Source organism: Xiphias gladius, chromosome 1 (assembly GCF_016859285.1).
Source record: "Xiphias gladius isolate SHS-SW01 ecotype Sanya breed wild chromosome 1, ASM1685928v1, whole genome shotgun sequence".
In the NCBI taxonomy this organism is placed as follows: Eukaryota; Metazoa; Chordata; class Actinopteri; order Istiophoriformes; family Xiphiidae; genus Xiphias; species Xiphias gladius.
The window spans coordinates 31,368,506-31,387,232 of record NC_053400.1 but is presented as its reverse complement, the minus strand read 5'-3'; the positions used below and the strand labels follow the sequence as shown (position 1 = coordinate 31,387,232).

At 42.6% G+C, this 18,727-nt stretch overlaps 1 protein-coding gene across 4 annotated transcripts in view; it reads left to right on the top strand.

Annotated features, from left to right (window-relative positions):
* The window catches only part of LOC120788419 (C-myc promoter-binding protein-like), a 77,218-nt gene that overhangs the window by 46,943 nt on the left and 11,548 nt on the right, over nt 1-18,727 (top strand). For 2 of the 4 annotated variants that reach the window (XM_040124234.1, XM_040124243.1), the window contains exons 15-27: nt 473-605; nt 1,073-1,279; nt 1,513-1,641; nt 4,283-4,424; nt 7,435-7,563; nt 9,141-9,260; nt 9,546-9,695; nt 9,983-11,193; nt 12,503-12,719; nt 13,495-13,598; nt 14,464-14,639; nt 15,286-15,453; nt 17,281-17,461. In XM_040124234.1, coding sequence (XP_039980168.1) covers nt 473-605; nt 1,073-1,279; nt 1,513-1,641; nt 4,283-4,424; nt 7,435-7,563; nt 9,141-9,260; nt 9,546-9,695; nt 9,983-11,193; nt 12,503-12,719; nt 13,495-13,598; nt 14,464-14,639; nt 15,286-15,453; nt 17,281-17,461 — 3,067 coding nt within the window. Of the gene's footprint in view, nt 1-472; nt 606-1,072; nt 1,280-1,512; nt 1,642-4,282; nt 4,425-7,434; nt 7,564-9,140; nt 9,261-9,545; nt 9,696-9,982; nt 11,194-12,502; nt 12,720-13,494; nt 13,599-14,463; nt 14,640-15,285; nt 15,454-17,280; nt 17,487-18,727 lie in introns of all 4 variants that reach the window. The other 2 variants (XM_040124264.1, XM_040124253.1) reach the window with 2 other exon arrangements.

Sequence of the window (18,727 nt, the reverse complement as noted above, 5' to 3'; positions counted from 1 at the left end):
CTGAGATAATCAAGAGAAATGGGAGGCACCAAGTGTCATAGTAAAGGGTCTGAATACTTATGTCAGTGTGATATTTCAGTTTTTCCTTTGTGATAATTTTTTTTTAAATTTAGCATAAGAACATAACATAACATAATGTGAAAAAAGTGTCTGAATACTTTCTTAATGCACTGTATGTGCCATTTGTATCCTGCAGTCAAGTTTTGCTCTAAATAATTTATGCCAAGAGATTTTTCAGAACCACTTATGTTAAGCTCCCCTAATAAACCATAATGACCAGCAGCTTTCCAGATTTTTTTTATCAGCTCTCTTTGTAGATAATTACAAACAAACCATATTTATGATCGATGAGACCTTGGAAGGAATCATTTCATGTTAGATGTTGCCAAAATACACCTCTTTTTTTCTTTGCAGACACTGAATGCTGGTTGATTCCTCAAGAGTTTTTGTGCTTATGTATGTTCTTCATCAGGTACGATGGTTTCCCAGTGTTAAGTCTTGACCTGTTTGACCCTGTGGAGGGCCTGCGTACCCCCTCCTCCCGACTCACTGCCAGGCACAGCTGTCCCACCAGCCCCGCCCCTATGTTTAGACGCACCAAGCAGGTCAGCACAACAGTAACTCACTGCTGTCACACATTCATTTATTGACGTATTTGTCTGGATACTGAGCTGATGTTTAAAAAAGAGAGCAAAAGTTTCTAGTTTCAGATGATACTTTAAGAGATATTAATCTCAAAATAAATGAGAGCCAAATGAACCTTTTTTTTACAATTCAGCATACGTGTAGAGCTTCTGTAAGCAATCCACACATTTCAAAAAATTGCTAAGGAAAAAGAAGTTTTATTCCCTTTGTAATAGCTGTAAGAAATGCATAATATTCCTTTGGGTAAGAGTGAAAGGAGGTATCGAAAGGATTTGATTTCACTCTAGATTTAGAGTTCTGGCCACTTTGAGGACTCTGATTTGACTTGCACACTCAGATTATGTAAAACTTAAAGGCCCACATATCCTTGAGCCTGAATTGTGCTTTTAAAAAACGTATTTTCTGGTACTCTTCTTTACACCCACAGGAGATCAAATTGGCCCAGAAGATAGCTAAGAAGTACTCCTCCATCCCTCAGCTGTGGTCCAAGTGCCTGCTACGTCACTGCTATGGTCTGTGGTTTATCTGTCTGCCGGCATACGTAAAAGTGTGCCACTCCAAGGTGAGGGCACTTCGCACCGCCTACGACGTCCTCAGGAAGATGCAGGCAAAGAAATTGCAGCCCCCTGACGAGGTACATCAGCCATTCTCAAAAACAAGTGCATGACATTTATTCAACCAGAAACAAATTGTTAGTTTTTACTGATTTTTGACAATATTCACACTTTAGTTGAACCAATGGGTACCTAGATTTTTTCATTTTCATTTTTTTTTGAGTGTTAACTTTGCTTTTTTCATCAACAACCAAGGTACATTTTTACAGGTTGTTATCCTTCTACTAAAACAGTCCTAAATGTACAAAAACAGGTCTGCTACCGGGTGCTGATGCAGCTCTGTGGACAGTATGGTCAGCCTGTCCTGGCCGTCAGGGTCCTCTTTGAGATGAAGAAGGCTGGAGTCCACCCCAATGCCATCACTTATGGCTACTACAACAAGGTAAATACCTCCAGTCATCACGTGTGATGCAAATCTGTCAGTAACGGCTGGGGCTTTTATTGTTGTGCAAAAATTACAACACCAGAGAGAGCACATTATTTCTCTGGGCAAGTTAACGGCATCAGATATGCGTTTTACACTTTTACAAGAAAGAGGCCTTGGGTTTAAGTGTGGGTAATGGGTTCAACTGGCCAATAACTATCCATTGGCAATATCTTACACACTCACTAATAAAATATATTAGCACTGGGACTCCAAAGTACTATAACATACTGTCACCCAGGGTGTGGTGTTCCCGATTTGGGCGTGTTATATATATTGTACTTATTCTACTGCAAGTTTGACTGATGCGTGAAAACACTCATGCTGGCCAAACGTCAAAAAAACAATCTCTGGGAAGACTTTCCAGTGGGATATTCCCTTTTCCATCAGCTCTGGTGGATGAGGACACGGACTGAGGTTGAGCAACAAAATACGAAACGCCTGGAGCATTGGCTGCTGTTCAACTCAAACTGTCCTTATGCTCACGTTATAGTGACATATTGAGAAAATATCCAAACTCACAGTTGAGTACAACAGAAAGTGTCACTGTGGCTGTTATCAGATGTGATTAAAGAAAGAATTAAAAGTATGATAAAATGAATATTAAAATGAGATGAGACACATCAGGAGTTACTTTAATATTCTAAATTATTATTACTATGATATTAACTAAGTACTATAACTGACTACTGAACAAATGCAGTTTCTCAAAAATTAAAGCCATGTCTTTGATGAATGTAGCTTAGGAAACTGATATGTGTTAGAGCAGTAGTGCATCCTGAATGTTGACTGTTTATTCATGAATCACAGTAGCCACATAAACGATCCAAGTGACTACACCACTGTGCTCGGTCGCCTCATCACTAAAATTCATTCCTCTCTGGCTGATACTTGGGAGGCAGCAGAGACACTTCATCACAGTAATGCCTCTGCAGACACCCGGCTTTCAGACAGAAAGAAACACTGGTGACGGTTGCAGTCCCTTCCCCCCTCCAAGGTTGTACGGTGTAGTGTGATGATCACACCGAGGTGTCAAGATGAATCGTGGCTCTATTATCAGAGCAACCTGCCCCTGATCTGGCAACCCGGGGAGCATAAAAGTAAATTGGGTGATATGGGAGCAGACTGTCAGAAGACAAGGCTGCAGTAAAGGTTATTCCGATGTGTTTTGACAGCTCAGAGGATCTTATTTCATCTTAGAAATAGAAGGCTTGGAGTCACACAGCGGCTGATTCCTCCACAGACACAAGCTGTATTCGCTGCAGGTGTGTGTGTGTGTGTGTGTGTGTGTGTGTGTGTGTGTGTGTGTGTGTGTGTGTGTGTGTGTGTGTGAGAAACCTCACTGAAACAAGTAAGGAACTTGAGCTAAATTAAAAGGGATCGGCAGCTCCAGAACACGCACCTGAAACTAAACTGAAAAGAGGATTCCTCCTGACATTGTATAGAACTTGTTTAGGAAAGCGGAGCTAAAGTAACCTTGACGTTCCCCAGTAAAGGGATCTCCAGTCCAAAGTCATCACTGTTTGCTGTAGTGATCCCTGTCTACAGTGTGTCATTTGCAGTTTAAATATACCAGTTCCCTGCAGAACAGCACTCGCGGCAAGGCACTATGTAATAGCGCGATTCATTTCAAGTTCACTTCCACCAAAGCTACCACAGCTAGGGCTCTTCGCTCTGTACACCTGAGAAATGGTAAAGAAGAACACTGAAAGATGGAAGTTTTGGTGATTTATGGGGGAAAAGAACTGAAAAGGACATTTACTCAACATAAAAGGTTAACAAGAGACCGTACAAGAGAACATAAAGCTGCTGAAAACACCAACCAAATATCGGACTATTATATTACACACGAGCACATTGAATGAAGAGCCTTAACAATAGCTACCACGTTAAATGCTCGGTGCGTCCATGGCCAGATTGCTGTGTTTTAGTTGTTAACAAAATCACTGACAGCGTCTCCAGGAGGGCAGGCTCATTTCACCTGGCCCAGATCCTCAGAGCCTCCATACAGGAGCAGCCAGCGTAATAAACCCAGTCCTGTTCAGTTGCATACCAATCTTTTTTTTTTTCCCCCCGGGGGCTTCTGAAGCGCATTTTAGGAGCAGACAAGAACTGTCGAACGTGACTTGGCCGCCAGTTGCTGCAGTGGCTTTCCTTTTCCGTTTCTGATGCCAAGTGCGACTGTGAATCCAATACCGCTGCAGTTGATGCCTTTTGATGAAAAATTCATTCGAGATGATTTTATATGGAACAGGGTTTGGGTCAGTTTTGGTTCACTCACTTCAAAATGTCGAATTGGAACTGACAGAATGAATTCGGTGCTGCATTTCATATAATATTCATACTCTTTGTGTTCATGAATATAGTACTAATAGTAGATGAATATAAGAACATTTCACAGTCTGAAATAGAAAAGATACTTCAAAATTTTAATTAAATATGAACTGACTGACACTGCTAAAAGAAAATGTGAGACTTTTCAAAGTAACTTGGTAGCAACATGTTTCCTTCAGCCATCTTATCTCGGTCTCCTCTCTCTCTCTCTGAAATTTTCCTCCTCCTCCTCCATCTCTTCTGGCTCTTTTCTCCTTGTGTCCAGGCGGTGTTGGAGAGCACCTGGCCCTCCAGCACCAGAGGAGGATACTTCCTGTGGATGAAGCTGAGAAATGTCATTCTGGGCGTGGCGCAGTTCAAACAGGCTCTACGACGGCATGCCCCCCTCACCCAGAGCCCTTTGTCAGGTAACTGTGATCAATAACGTCCTGCATGTCTGAGAAAAGGAGTGCTGTCATTGTCTCTGTTGCTGGTAGTTAAGAGAATCTGATGCACAGACTCGGGTTGATCTTACACACTTGACAAATTTCCAAATCTATGGTTTATGTTTAAACCGGAGTTACGGAAGTCCAACCTACAGAAACTTAAAGTCCAACTGATATTAATTTGCATGTCTCTGTCTGCTTACAGCGCACACATCTGCTCTGTGGATCGCTTGCCCTGTGTTCTCCTTTGTGAAAAAAATACTTTGATGAATTACTTTTAGGTAGCTAGATGGATACGCTATTTGGATACAGCCAATCAAATGTTGCATAAAGCAGTAATGTCGGTGCTGTAACACAGGCAGACCAGACGGTCACGCTGAGCCAGACAGCAGATGCTACACAAGAAAGGAACCAAAGACTCTGACCAACAACCCGCTTTAGCTTTCCTGCTGAAGTCTCCTCACAAACATGAGCACACGTCTTGTCCTGCACCTTAGCTTGTTGAACGAGCCACCAAACATACATTCACCGGTGCATAACTGCAGCCCGTTAAACAGTATGCCAACTTGCAAATGTCACTTCGGTCTGGTGAGACGCTGGTCTGTAGTAACTGACTGTTGTTAGTCTTCAGTACCACTAACAAAACGACGTTCGTCCACGACGCGCCGCTACAGCACAAGTTTGTGCACTTTGTCACTCGTTCCCCACGATGCAACACTGGCACTCTGACAGCTCGCCAGCTGCTGACAATCAAACACAGACAGCGACAGGCCTCTCCGGCCGGCTGAGACGAAAAGGGGGATTTCTGATATTTCCCCAAGACCTTTCTTTTATTCTTTTTCATAAGAAACAGCACACTTAAAAGCACATTGACATTAGTTAAGACTGTAAAAAAGGATGACTAAATGTGATTAGAGTTGGACTTTAACACCTTGCTTTAGCTTGAACATAACCCCTTCACATTTTCAAAAAAACGCCTTCAAACCCAGAGCAACTATGAACACTACAGACTGGGATCACAATCAGTTGAGACTGTAGTAAAAGGGCTTCACATAGTTTACTCACTCAAAAGGTGAATTTAGTGTTGGGTTAGGATTTTACTTTATTACATTTATGCATTTGGTTTGTTAAACTTTATACTGCCTATCTGCATGTGAACGACGGTATAAACAAACCTGAAGGACTTGAACTTCTCTTACGTACACACCCGTTAAGAACATTTTTTAAAAAGCTCCGTATGGGCAACAGTACAGATCGTGGTTTGTGCTCACTTTATTTTGTTTAGGGACTGCTGGCTATCAAATGCCAGCATCTATCATTATAACCTCAATCAACAGAATTTGGGTTTCTTTTTTGCTCTCAGGATAATGACTGAAGACAGTGTTGAGTTTGAGTGGCATCAGTCACTGCTGCCAAAACGGAGAGAATCACAGGCAGAAACACTGCAAACAGCTCACAACAGTCTTTGCATCGATGGTGTGGGAAAACATAAACAAAAGCCATCACATAAAAAACAACTAATAGCAAATGAAGAGAGTCTTTATCCAAGAAGGCAAGACGTTTTTGATAGTGTTACATTTGAAAAGCTTGCTCGTGTCAGCGTCTGTTTTTAGTAGTTATGTATTGTGTCTACAGACATCTTTAGTCAACTATAGCATTACAGGGAATGATAGCAAATATGCAGACACTTGGAAAAACTTTACTTGGTAGTAGCTAATGATAATTGATCATTAAACATAATCTAAATAGATGACGATCAAAGACTTACAGGAAGGACACCGAAGCATAACAACATTATAAACAATACATGACCCAACTGCTGTCTCAAATGGATACATCCAAGTTCAGAAAAGAAAATCAGACTACCCAGCATTTCTATCATCAAATTTGTCAGGTGTAATAAATGACCAGCAGAGTTGAAAGGATCTCAGTTTGTGTGATTTAACTCGCCTGCATGCCAGTGAACAACTGCACACCCAGTGCATGCTAATCCCCTTGCTGCTAATCCCTGCTTTTTTAAGATACTCTCTGTTAGCAGTGGTAAGCGCTGTGTTCTTCAGCACTCCTCGCCGTAGTTCAGTGGTGATTCAGCTTGAAAGAGACAAAGGTTCCTGTTAAACACACTCATTTATACACACCACTAAGACACGAGCCACAGTTGGATTCCTCATCTTTTTTTTTTTCTACTGATGACATAATTCGTAGTACATGGTAGATTTTTAAAACTCCCCCCACCCTGCCCCAAACATCATATATAATATATACTTACAAGGTGACACAAGATGTGAAAATAACTGGCCAGTACTTAATTTTACATGTCATGTTATTTTCTGATATATTCATAGGAAGTTTCCTGGAAACTACTTTGTAATTTGGTTCTTAATAGAGGCAACATATAGAGAAAACTCTGCAACAGTTATATGGCCTCGAAATAACTTAAATTATGTATGTGCTTTCTTGTAGACCAGTTACACATTTGTGCATGTTCAGATGATCTGCTGTGCACTGACTAAAATAATCTAGACTACACTAGCCATTAGTTGAAATTAATTTACATAGGAACCTTCCTAAATATTTACAGATGCACATCAGTTCCATTCTAGGAAATTATATGGGAACTATGGGACCCACAAATAAAAATGTTACAGCATTTTATCCTGGTGGTTGGAAATTATCTACTTTAGTAAATATGTCATGTAGTATTTTTAATCTTTTAAACAGTCATTTCTCATGTTATCATTCTTACTATATATGGTGGTTCAGCTGGATTTCTATCAAATCACAGAAGCCAGACGTCATCAATATACTTTTACTTTGTGACATTAAAAACACTACAGAACATAAACCCATTGGGACAGTTCATGTCACCTGCTAATCAGCAGTTAAAGATTTAAAAAAAACATTCTTAAAAGAATATTAAGAAGAAGAGTTGACCCCTTGTGGAGCAGAAATAGCGCTCAGCTTCCTTTAACTCGCTGTTGTCTTTGGGCAGATGGCAGCGACGTGGATGCTGTGAGTCACGGCAGCCTGGATAGCTCTGCCGACACTAACCTGGCCGAGCAGAGCCCCTACACCACTGACTCCGTCAAAGTAGACCCTACTGATGATAGATCTAGCACAGGTACACTTCCAATGGCTGCTGCTTGACTCCATCTTTCACAGGCAGCCATTTTGTTCTACATCTTTTTCTTTTCTCTCAGTGACATTTTTTATCCTCCTTCCTCATTTGTCCCACTCACCGACCGGCCTCTTCCTCGTCTCCCTCTTAAACCTCCTTCCCTCCGCTGCCTGGTTTTCCACCTTCCTTTCGTGCCTGTTGTCCATCCATGTCTCTCCCTGGTTTTTTGCGGCTGTGGTTTCTGCTCTGCTCTGTCCCTAACCCTGCCCTTCACTCTGGCCCTGCCTGTGTTGCCCTTGCATGCAGTCAGCCATGGGGGCGGCAGCGTGGGCGCCAGGGCCCCGGTGGCCCACTCAAACTGGGGGGGCTCTGAGCTCAGAGAAGCCACCCACCACCCAGGTAAATCTCTCTGTCAATCTGCCTGTCTGTCTTTCTCTCTGGTCGCGTTTCTGTCTCGACGCACTTGCTCCTCCGTGTTTTTATTTTCTGATTACTTAGGCCCTCTCATTGTCACTCTGTTTCTGTTTCTCTCTTCCCCTCTGTCTTTCCTCCACTGTGTCGTCTCTCTATCCGGCACATCAGTCTGCTGCTCCTCTACTGCTCATCTCCCTTTGGCTCTCACTCTCCTACTCTCACTCCTCGCTTCACCACCGAGTGACTTTTCAATGTCAATTATGTTGAGTAATTACCAAGAGGCGCATTCTTTTTGATTGCGGAAATAATTTTAATCACGGCGATGGCACCTCTGCGGGAGACTTTGACTTGTGTGCAAAGAGATCCAGAGCTCACAGCACAGCAGTCCTGGAATGGGCTTTGTCATTTGCCATCAGTTGTGAGTGGCTTCATACTGTATTACAGCCGTGCCACGCCGCCTCATGCTTTATTTAGAGATGACGGTCAGGGAGGTTCTTGGGGAAGATGAAAGGGGAGAACAAATCATAGGACAGCTGGTTGCCTGGAGACCAAGGGAAATTCTAGAGGCAGATGGAAAAGTCAGCCTGGAGTGACGGCAGGTTTTTTTTTTTTTTTTTTTTTTCCCTAACATCAAGTCTTAAAAGTCAAATCCATTATCAACTGTGAAACTGCAGTTTGTTTCCATACAGTAACTGGAGAGCTGCATGACCTGAGGACGATTCTTTTATCCAGCACAGCTTAGTTGTTTTTTCTCTCCTCTCCCTGCAAAAGCGATGTTTCTCCCAGAATTGAGGAGATGAAAGGGAAGAAATGCCTAGTTTTTCCTCTTATGTTTCGTTTACCTCTCCTACCACAGTGTAAAGCTAGCCAGTAGATTCACATTTTTTAATCCCAAAAAGCTTTTTTTTTTTTTTTGGTTGTGTTCAGTAGATACTGTGACGATAAACGACTCGGCTCTCAAACCACTCACATGCAGTGGTGTTCAAGTGCAACTGTTTTGAAAAACTAGGTCCAATTATGAAAATGTTTTACTTGAATCCTACTTATCATCCGCTGTGTTGTATTTCTTTTGTGATTTTGTGGTTTAATATCAGAGACTTCACTATCTATTGTGTCCCCTTTCTTCAATTTAATCTGGTTCTCTTTCTGTTTCTCTTGTTCTCTAGGAGATCAGTCAGATTTGGGTTATAACTCGCTGTCCAAAGAGGAGGTTCGGAGAGGAGACCCCAGTGCCCAGGACACCGCTCCTGACAAGGATGACAAGAAGGAGAGCGACTGCAGCTCTTGTCAGTAGTCTCTCTAATCTGATATCACCTGATATTTCTGTCTACTGTACCTTCTAAAAAGTGAAAACTTGGCAGCCTCGTAGCCACGCGGGATTTCCCCTTCCTCTGCCTTGATCTTCCTGTCTCCTCCAGAGATTATTCTTTCTTTTGGTTTCTCATGCACATCAAAGCATTTCAGTCATGCGTTTTCCTTCAGTGGGTTTTCATTTAAGAACAGTACAATATTTTAAGCTGTGCACATAGTTAAAAAGGACCATTTTAAATTGTAATTTTTGTGTTTTGTAGTGTCAGAGACAGAGAGCGCCAAAGGAAGTAAGGACTGCCTTCCTCAGCTGGACATGGAGGTCCACTCCTCCTTCAAACCCCGTGGCATTGTTCGCAGCAGCTGTCCATACGACGATGCATCCTGCAAACCCAAGAGCTCAGCCAGCACAGGTAGAGAATAGAAATTTAAATAGAGTTAATAGTTTTGCAAAGTGTGAGGAACTGAAATGTTTTTCTTCCCTGGGAATGCCCACTGTTTCTCAACATAGAAACACAGGATTCTCCTAGGAATAGACGTTTCAGAGTCTAATTTCATAGGCAAACATTTTCTCCTCTGCATCATTTCAAACTTACTGGCGCCACACACCTCTGCTTTTCAAGTCAGAACTCTTGGCAGGGTCTGATTACGTCATTATACCAAAAAAGGGCTCTTACACCCGCCCCTCCCTCTCTCTCAGGCCATGTTGCAGGTCTCCTCTTCACTTCCTCCCTGGATGAGATCGGTGAGGTCCAGACCAACAGTCTGCTCAGGAGACATAAGAGTGCTCTGGAGGAGGTGGTGGGCAGCGCCAGCAGTGGCTCGACTCTCGACTGGCAGGGCGTGAGGGGCCGCCGTCTGAGCGGAGATACAGTGGGCAGCGGCAGCAGTGGCACCACTGTCCTCGGCCTGGGTATGAGCCAGGGTGAAACCGACCCAGAGAAGATCGCGGGACACCTGGGCGCGGATGCCAAAATTCTCTCCGGGGCCAACTTCAGTAAGAGTAAGAGGCCTCGTTCGCTAGCTTTGGGTGGGTTAGCGGGGGCTGCTGCTAAGGTGGGCGCTGCCAGAAGTCTGGCTCACAGGGAGGAGGAAGAGGAAATGGAGGGACAGGACTCCAGTGATGAGGACAGAAGTAATACCGAGGCCATTTTTGATTTGGAGGATCTGGATTTAGACAAGCCCACCACAGGGCCTGGCATCAGCTCTCATAAACCCAACAAACCTCATAAGAAACTTGTTGCACGCAGCGCCAGCTACAGCGCCATTAGCAACGTGACATCCAGAGGAGGTGTCAAGCGCACAGGCATTGAGATGGGCTACGACCCTCTCTCACTGCTGGCAGCAGAGTCACAGTCCGAGCAGCAAAGTGAGGATCGGTACCCAGAAGGGGATGAGGCCAGCACACCGAGCGCCCGTAGGAACCTGGCCCGGGAGATAGAGCTCTACATGAACTACATGGGCAGCCCACTGAGCAGCCGCACTCCCAGTCTGGACCTGCAGGACCCAGCCAGCCCCCTCCTTCTCCACCCCTCCTCACTCTCAGCCCCCCGCAGAGCCAGCCTGCCCCAGAGCTCCCCACTCAGGACTGCTGGAGTACCACGCTCCCGCACCTACCACCCGCCCTCGCCCTCCCAACCCATCTCACGCCAACGTCTGTGGTCGTCGCCCCCCTGTCGCAGCTCAAGCACCACCCCCAGCCCCAGCCCTCGACCCAGCCCCTACAGAGAGAGGGCAGACAGGATGAGCCTGGCGTCGCCTTCACCCTCCTCTTCCTCTTTTGCTCTGGACACTCTGCTCACACCAACGCTGGATGTCTTCAAGACCAGCGTGTTCTCTGCTGGGAAGGGTGTGGCAGAGAAGGCAAGCCGCTGGTACTCCCGTCTTGCCACTTACACCACACCTACCAAGGTACAGAGTCCTGTTGTCAAACTTAACCTACTGTTGTCTGGTCGTGCAGGTTAAAGTAGAGATCAATTTGAAATCCGTGCACTGCATTACCAAGCAACAATAATGAAAACATTATTGTTATTAAAAAAATTAAAACATGATGTACAGATTATTTGACTACCCCAACACATGCAGGCTTTAAGTCTTCAAATTGATTTGATGTAACGTATAAAAAATTAACGGAAACCAATGGCTGCCTGGACTTGGAAACACTCAAAAATCTGAATTACAGAATTTCCTAACCTCTTCTGGGCCTGTTTTTAGGCCCCAGCATTCTGATGATTACTTAAATCAAATTGTTTACGAGTCGGAGAGGTGAATCTTACTGTTATGTTCGTTTTTTTTAGAGCAAGAGTGCACGAAATACGTTCTGTTGAAACAGTGACCTAATTTTAAACCGATATTGCATATTTTAATTTAAAAAAAGAGCCACATCAGCCACATCTGTTTATTAGTCTTCAGTAATGCAAAGCAAACATGATTTGTAGTAAATTGGCTAAAATCTGCATAAACGCTAGTATGATTGTATTTTAGCACTGTAGCAAATCACTTTCAGTGGCAGACAGTATTAAGCTCATATAAGCAGTAGTCAAAGAGCCTAAAGTTAGAGTGCTGCTGCCATCTTGTGGCCTTTTGAGTGTGTTATTCACCAAACATTGTACGTTGGTCAAGTTTGTTCTCTGGGTGTTTCACAAATCCAACAACAACAACAACAAACTCCACCAAGACCACACAGACGGCATGTATCTTCAGTTTTTTTGCAGTCACAAACTCGGTCTCAGTTCCAGAGTTGTCTTCCTGCCATGTGCAAAACGTACCATGATATCAACCCCCCGCCAAACCTTTTATTTTTTTCTCAGACAGTGCTAAAATGTAGTGTGGAGATCTGGCAACATGACTGTGTGCAAACTCTTCACTATGGCTTCTGTTACCTCAATCAGCAGCACAGTTCCGAGAGTTTGCTGAAATCGATCTGCTTAAAAAGCCAAGAGCTGTACCTGTCCAGGGTTCGTAAATAATATTTCTAGATTCGTGTGATTAAGGTTAAATGGAAGACGCATCTTAGTTGGGATGTCGGTACGAAATTTCTTATTTGCTCCCTTTAAAATATATTGACTTTTTATTTGTACCTCATGAACAGTCTTAGTTGTTGTCAGTGCTGAACTTGATCTGCTGCTGCTGTGAGTATCATAGTTTTAATATTAGGCACCTGTGCAGTCCATGATGATGTTAACCTGTTGACCTGCTCGGCTCTGCTCCGTTCATCCAGGACGGTCACAGTGACCGTCTGAGTGTGTCCTCCCTCGGTATCGGGGATCCAGACTGCTCCTCCCTGTTGGATGAGGAGGACTGTGGGGATTCAGAGAGCTCCATGGTCTCTTCGCAGAGGAATGGCCCCGTTGGCCCCGTGGGGCCCCGCAGGAGCCCCAGACGAAGCCCCCTCCGAAGCAGACTGGACAGCCCCACTGCAGCATCTCTGCTCCCTGGTAAGAATGACTCTCATCCCAGTGAGAGTGACGGTGCAAAGGTTTCAGATGCAACAAAAATTCTTATTTCACTTTGTCAAATGCAGGAATACTGATGACAGCTGCAGAGACTTTATATCAGTTTTTTCAGTTTTTCTTGTTAGTTTCTAATATGATCAAATTCCAAGCAAAGGTTTCCCATCTGATCCATTTTTCAAAACAAAGAATTTATGCTGTTTTCTTTCTACCGCCAAAGTTTTATTTGCTAAAGATTTGCAACATTAAACGATGAGAGTAACAAAAACAAAACTGTTTGGGAAATTAATTTACACAGTCCTGCTGATGGATGTATTTGCAGCTCTGTTCCGATGTCACCATTTTGAGTTTTGTGTGTAATGTAATGTCCGTTTTTCCAGTTTTTCATTTTTTGAAGAGGATTTCTTCAACAGTTACTAAAGTTTGGTTATATTAATGTTGGTACTGTCAATTAATTATTCAATTCTTTATTTACACATTTGCCTCTTGTTTTCTGACAAACAACGAGAGAGACAGCAGGTTAAAAAATGTCAACCACAGTCTGTTAAAAGAAATAATTCTAAAGTTATTAGAAAGTTAACATAAAAGCAATTTTCTTAACAACACACAGCTGTCACCAGGAGAAATCCCAAAAGCACCATTAAAGAATTCTAATCACGTTTTCAGTGATGATGACGTCTCAAAAATGTGTCGGGAAATATGTACTGTAGGTGACATTGTGACCCCTTGTGTATCATCATCGTTCTCCATACTCCTGCAGGATGCATCCTCTCTCCCCCTGGCTTCCCTCTGCCAGACAAGTCGGACCTCGGCTCGTCACGCTACACCAGCAACACCAGCGTCTTCAACAACTACGCCATGGAGGTAAGTCGAAGTACAAGATGAAAAGCGGGAAAGTAGAATTCGGCAATTGGGTCACAGTGGTTTGGAACTGCCTGTACTTTGGCTTTTTGATAAATATATATAAAGGTATAAAGTATTTTGTGAATTAATTTTCTATAGAAATATCTATTTGTGCTGTGCTTGTAACTTTAAGATGGGGAGCACCTTTTAAAAATAACAATTTTCTTGGCGTTCATTTGTCACATCTAGCATGTTGAGAGGTGTTTCACTCTCAGTGAATAGGTTTAGAAACGGCATTCATAAGTTTCAGGGATGGCAAACTGCTTTGCAAGCTAATCATAAAGATCCTCCCCCGGCAGAATGTTTCTTTTCATTGGTAGATTCAGTTCAAGTTCACGGTACAGTGACCCTGAGGGCGTAGCAGCAGGCAGCATCTTGGTGGTACAACAGTGTGTTTAATTAACTCATGTAGCAACCAGAAATGTATCCATAGCCTTTAACCAAATCTGAAATATTTATCCAGGCCTTCACATGAAATCATATTAGTAAAGTAAAAAAGTGTATAAAAGCTTTTCCGACAGTGGTCAAAAAGTACGATAAAAATGAAACAAACTTTAAGGTAAAAAAAAAAAAAATCAAGATGATGAGGTGCTTAGTGTTGCACATTATTGCTGAGAATTAGTGGTTAAGATGATGTTATTTGAAATCTTGAGCACCTTTAATCTGAGTGTAAACTCCTTTGCCAGGAAACAATCGCTAACCTGAACTCTTTTTTGTGTGTGTGTGTGTGTGTGTGTGTGTGTGTGTGTGTGTGTGTGTGTGTGTGTGTGTGTGTGTGTGTGTGTGTGTGTGTGTGTGTGTGTGTGTGTGTGTGTCTTGTTTCCAGCTGCTGATCTCCAGCTGTTCTCGCTGTAAGACGTGTGACTGTCTGGTGTACGACGAGGAGATCATGGCTGGCTGGACAGCAGACGACTCCAACCTGAACACCACCTGCCCCTTCTGTGGAAACCCCTTCCTGCCCTTCCTCAATGTGGAGATCCGGGACATGCGAGGACCCGGCAGGTAGAATAAACTTATAAATAAGGCTTATAAATGGCCTTTTTTTTTTTTCAGATTGATTTTTCAAAATACTTTTTACATATTTTATCTGTTTTTATTTATTGTGGTCTTTTCAGGAACAAATATTGTATGGAATAATTAGTCTTTAATGTATATTACAAAATTATTCCATGACCTGTAGCATGGAAATATTTCATGGTGCCTTTTTCTCCTCTCTGTCCTCAACTATTTCGATTTCCTCCCCCTATGAAATTAAGTTTTTACCACTATTTTACTATTACTTTAAAATATCCACTGTTCTTGGCCTTATTTCTTAAAAATTATGCTTTGAAACTCAGTAAGATGTGAAATAAAGGTTAAAAAGGATAGAAAAAAATACATAGTTTTTCCTTTACAGGACATAATGAGAGTATCCGGTCATAGACTTCCATGAATTGATTTATTAATGTTTAACACATAAACAAAATAATATTGTCAACAGAATGAGATGCTACAGGGATTTTGTAAACATAATAGAAACATATATATAAAGGCATCTGACTCCATCTTAACTGACCCCTGATAAACCAGTCCATGTCATAAAATAAACGACCTTATTAAGACCATTCTGGTGTAAAAGTAATTCCTCCCTCTTTTCTCCTCCCCATAGGCTTTTCCTGAAGGGCAGTCCATCGGTGGACGAGGCAATGACCTCATCGTACTCCGCCTCGACAGGTTTGGACACAGGGACGTCTACCTTGTCCACGCCCTGTCCCACAACGGCTGTGTTCCCTCCGTCCCATGTGGTTGCTGTCCAGGAGTGCTCGGGAGGCGGCAGGTATTCACTGTCCTTCAGTGTCACGCCACATTCTCTCATTTATTTACATGCTGTTCATGCAGAGCAGTACGTAGTAACCAATGGAAAAAAACATCATTCTTATGGAAGTTTAAAACAAGCTTTGGTGACAGCATCATAGAAAATACTTTATATGAGATAAACCATATTGAAATACTAATCAGACAAGCAAGATTATTGAAACTCAGATTCATAAACATGTTCATTAAAATCTTGCTGTACAACAGGATGGGGTTAAAGGTCTAGTACTGTATCATCAAATCTTCAACAATACTGTTAAAATATTAAACCAACCTTTGCTTTTTACACTAGTTCTCCAATCAACATCTTGAATTCAGGATGAGCTGTCTTTTTTTTTTTTTTTTTGCTAGAATAACCAAATGTCTTTGTCCACCAAACAAATCTCTCTCACACATATACACATATATGTATACATATATACATATACATGTGTGTACATACGTGTACATATATATATGTATATATGTATGTATACACATACACATGCATGTATGTATGTATATATATATACATAAATAAAAACAATGTATTTTGTAGTTTGTGCTTTATCAGTTTCTTACTGTATTTTATATAGATTTTGTAAATGCGACGAACACAGTGAAAGACAGCGCTCACAGTCATCCTCACAATTCCAGAGCTTTAAGCAGGAAATATGACGGAGATCCTGATTTTTCCGTGGCTCATCTTCATGCAGCGACCAGTTGGTCTGATTACACGGTGCTTTTGATGTAGGAACCTACTCTAGTTGCATCCACATGCTCCCCATCTGCATTGTAAAAGAGTGATGTGGGGTGATCGGCAGCACCTGGTCCTAACAAAGCTCTGTGTCTGTGTGTGTGTGTGTGTGTGTGTGTCTGTGTGTCTGTGTGTGTCTGTGTGTGTCATGACTTCATAAGGTTAAAAAATGTGCGAGCAACACTCTGGAGCCAGATGTGTAAACGATGCATATGGACACAAACCGTGCATATACTGAGTTCCACACACAAACTGGTATTTAGAAAAGAAGCTTGCATACGAGAGGAGATTAAATATAAGATGAGAGACATTGAAACACTGTTCAGGTGTTTTTGCCAGTTTCCATTCATCCATGAATGATGAACTTTATCATTCTTTTTATTTACATTTGAGCCATTATTTCCCACTCATTAATCATCTTTCTGATGTTAAATAATCATCATTGAGATATCGCTGCGATGATGGTTTAGAGATACAGGTGATAGATCAGTGGTACGGGGCCGTAAGAGCCACAGCCGTGTGTAACGGTCGTCCGTAATGGCAGCTGATGTGGTGCTGTCGGAGAACGTGGCCGATGCAACACAGTGGTTCCTGCCCTCCTTGTTTGCCGTTCTTCTCATTGACAGGTCTAATGAGATATGGAGCAGGCTCGAGTATGTGCGGTATACGATATGCAAAAAGAGGCGTTTCTACATCCATTTATGGCGAATTGTGGGAGCAGAAACGGGGCTCATGCATGCGCACCCAGTTCCACAATAATTGAGATTCATAAAACAGAACCAACGTACGTACATATTTCTGCCTTTGTGCATACACACACTTTTAGTCTGGAATCTGCAGAGTTCTATGGACCTGGGCATGGCTCACTCTCTGTCTCATCTTTCTTATGAGGAAAGAAAACAACACCACACCTTCATTCTCTGTTTTGCAAACTAAAAACACCTTTCAAAAAAAAAACGTCACAGCTCCTCGTGATTTGCTAAATGTTGTGACTGTGTGAGCTGAGTTGTGCGTTGGTGTTTCAAGCTGACAGTCCTCGCCGTGTCTTCTCAGGACTCGATCAACCGGGGCGCAAGGTATCAACATCCCCATAGAACGCCGGCAGGGGGCACTGTCCCCCGGAGCGCCCATGGCCCGCAGCGTCAGCGCCTTCGGTCCTCTGGATAAAGCATCCCGACCCAACCGCTGCGTGCCGACGTCAGGCAGCCTGCCCAGCCGTCTCAATGAAACCACAGTATGTCTCAACACAAATCACTAATGTTAGAGTATTTCGATCTTCTAGTACTGTTCAGTAGTTTTTTTCCCCTCTGAGTTTTACTCCAGTCCTTGTTAAAGCCTAGGATCATGTATAAGTTGGTCAGCGGATTCCCATAAAGGTGTCATACAAGAGCTATGAACCCTGACAAAAAAATGCAATAAAATAAAAGTACAATTTGATATATCGAGCGAGAAGCCAAAACCCTGTGTGGATTTTGACATGAATGTTGGGGGTGGAGAAAGTTAAAGAAGAAATCCAAACCACAGTCTAACCTGCTGCCAGACGTTCCTTGGTATTTGCAAAATTTACAGCTGCCATAATCAATATTTTCATATGAAAAATGGATCAAATCAAACTGTCTAAAGTTAAAGGTTTCGCTCATAGTAACTTACCACAGAGAATTATTTGCGGACTGCAGTTTCCCCTCTGCTCTACAGTGCCTTTCAGCACCTCTTGGCTCATTGTTTTGGTTCAGTCTCAGCGCTCTCAACAACAACAGGAACGCAACAGGCAGCTGTTTTCAGCTAAAAGGGGTCTAAAAACCCACAGCAGACAAAGTTGGTGACTAGCCGGCGAATCTAACGTTTAGCAGCTCAATCGACAAATACTTCCCTCAGGAGTTGGAAACCAAAACAGAGCTACCAAAACCAAAACGTTGGACTTACATTCATCAGGTGGCCAGAAACACGAGTCCAAAGAAAATGTTGTTCTGTGTCTACTGGATGTGTAAATACACAACACATGGCCAAAAAAATCAGTTAATGCAGTTTTAAGTAACAAGGTCGACGTAAAATGCATCATCAGAGTGTCTCAGTACACTATGGACTACATAACAAATTTACATGGCATTATTATAATAACGTGACAGTTTTACCGAGATAACCTCACAATAAGCAATAAATACTGAATAAAACAGAGTGAATGTTGATTGTTGTATGAGGATAAAAATAAACTTTTTCTGGTCTTGGTAGTCGTTTTGCATCTCAGGTGGTGCTACGTTCCTGCTTCGAGTGATTGCAAGGTTGTCTTTGCAGCAAGCTTAGATGAGGTTTCATGATTCAAGCCAAACACGACTCCACGTTTTTCCCTCACTTTGACTCCTCTGACCACATTAAAAGAACAAGCTGGGAGTGAACTTAATCACAGTCTACCGTCTGCTTTTATTCACAGCCCGTGACCTCCACAAACCTAGCAGACACTGTGTAGAGCTCAGCAGCAGATCCTTCAACTGACTCCGTCCAC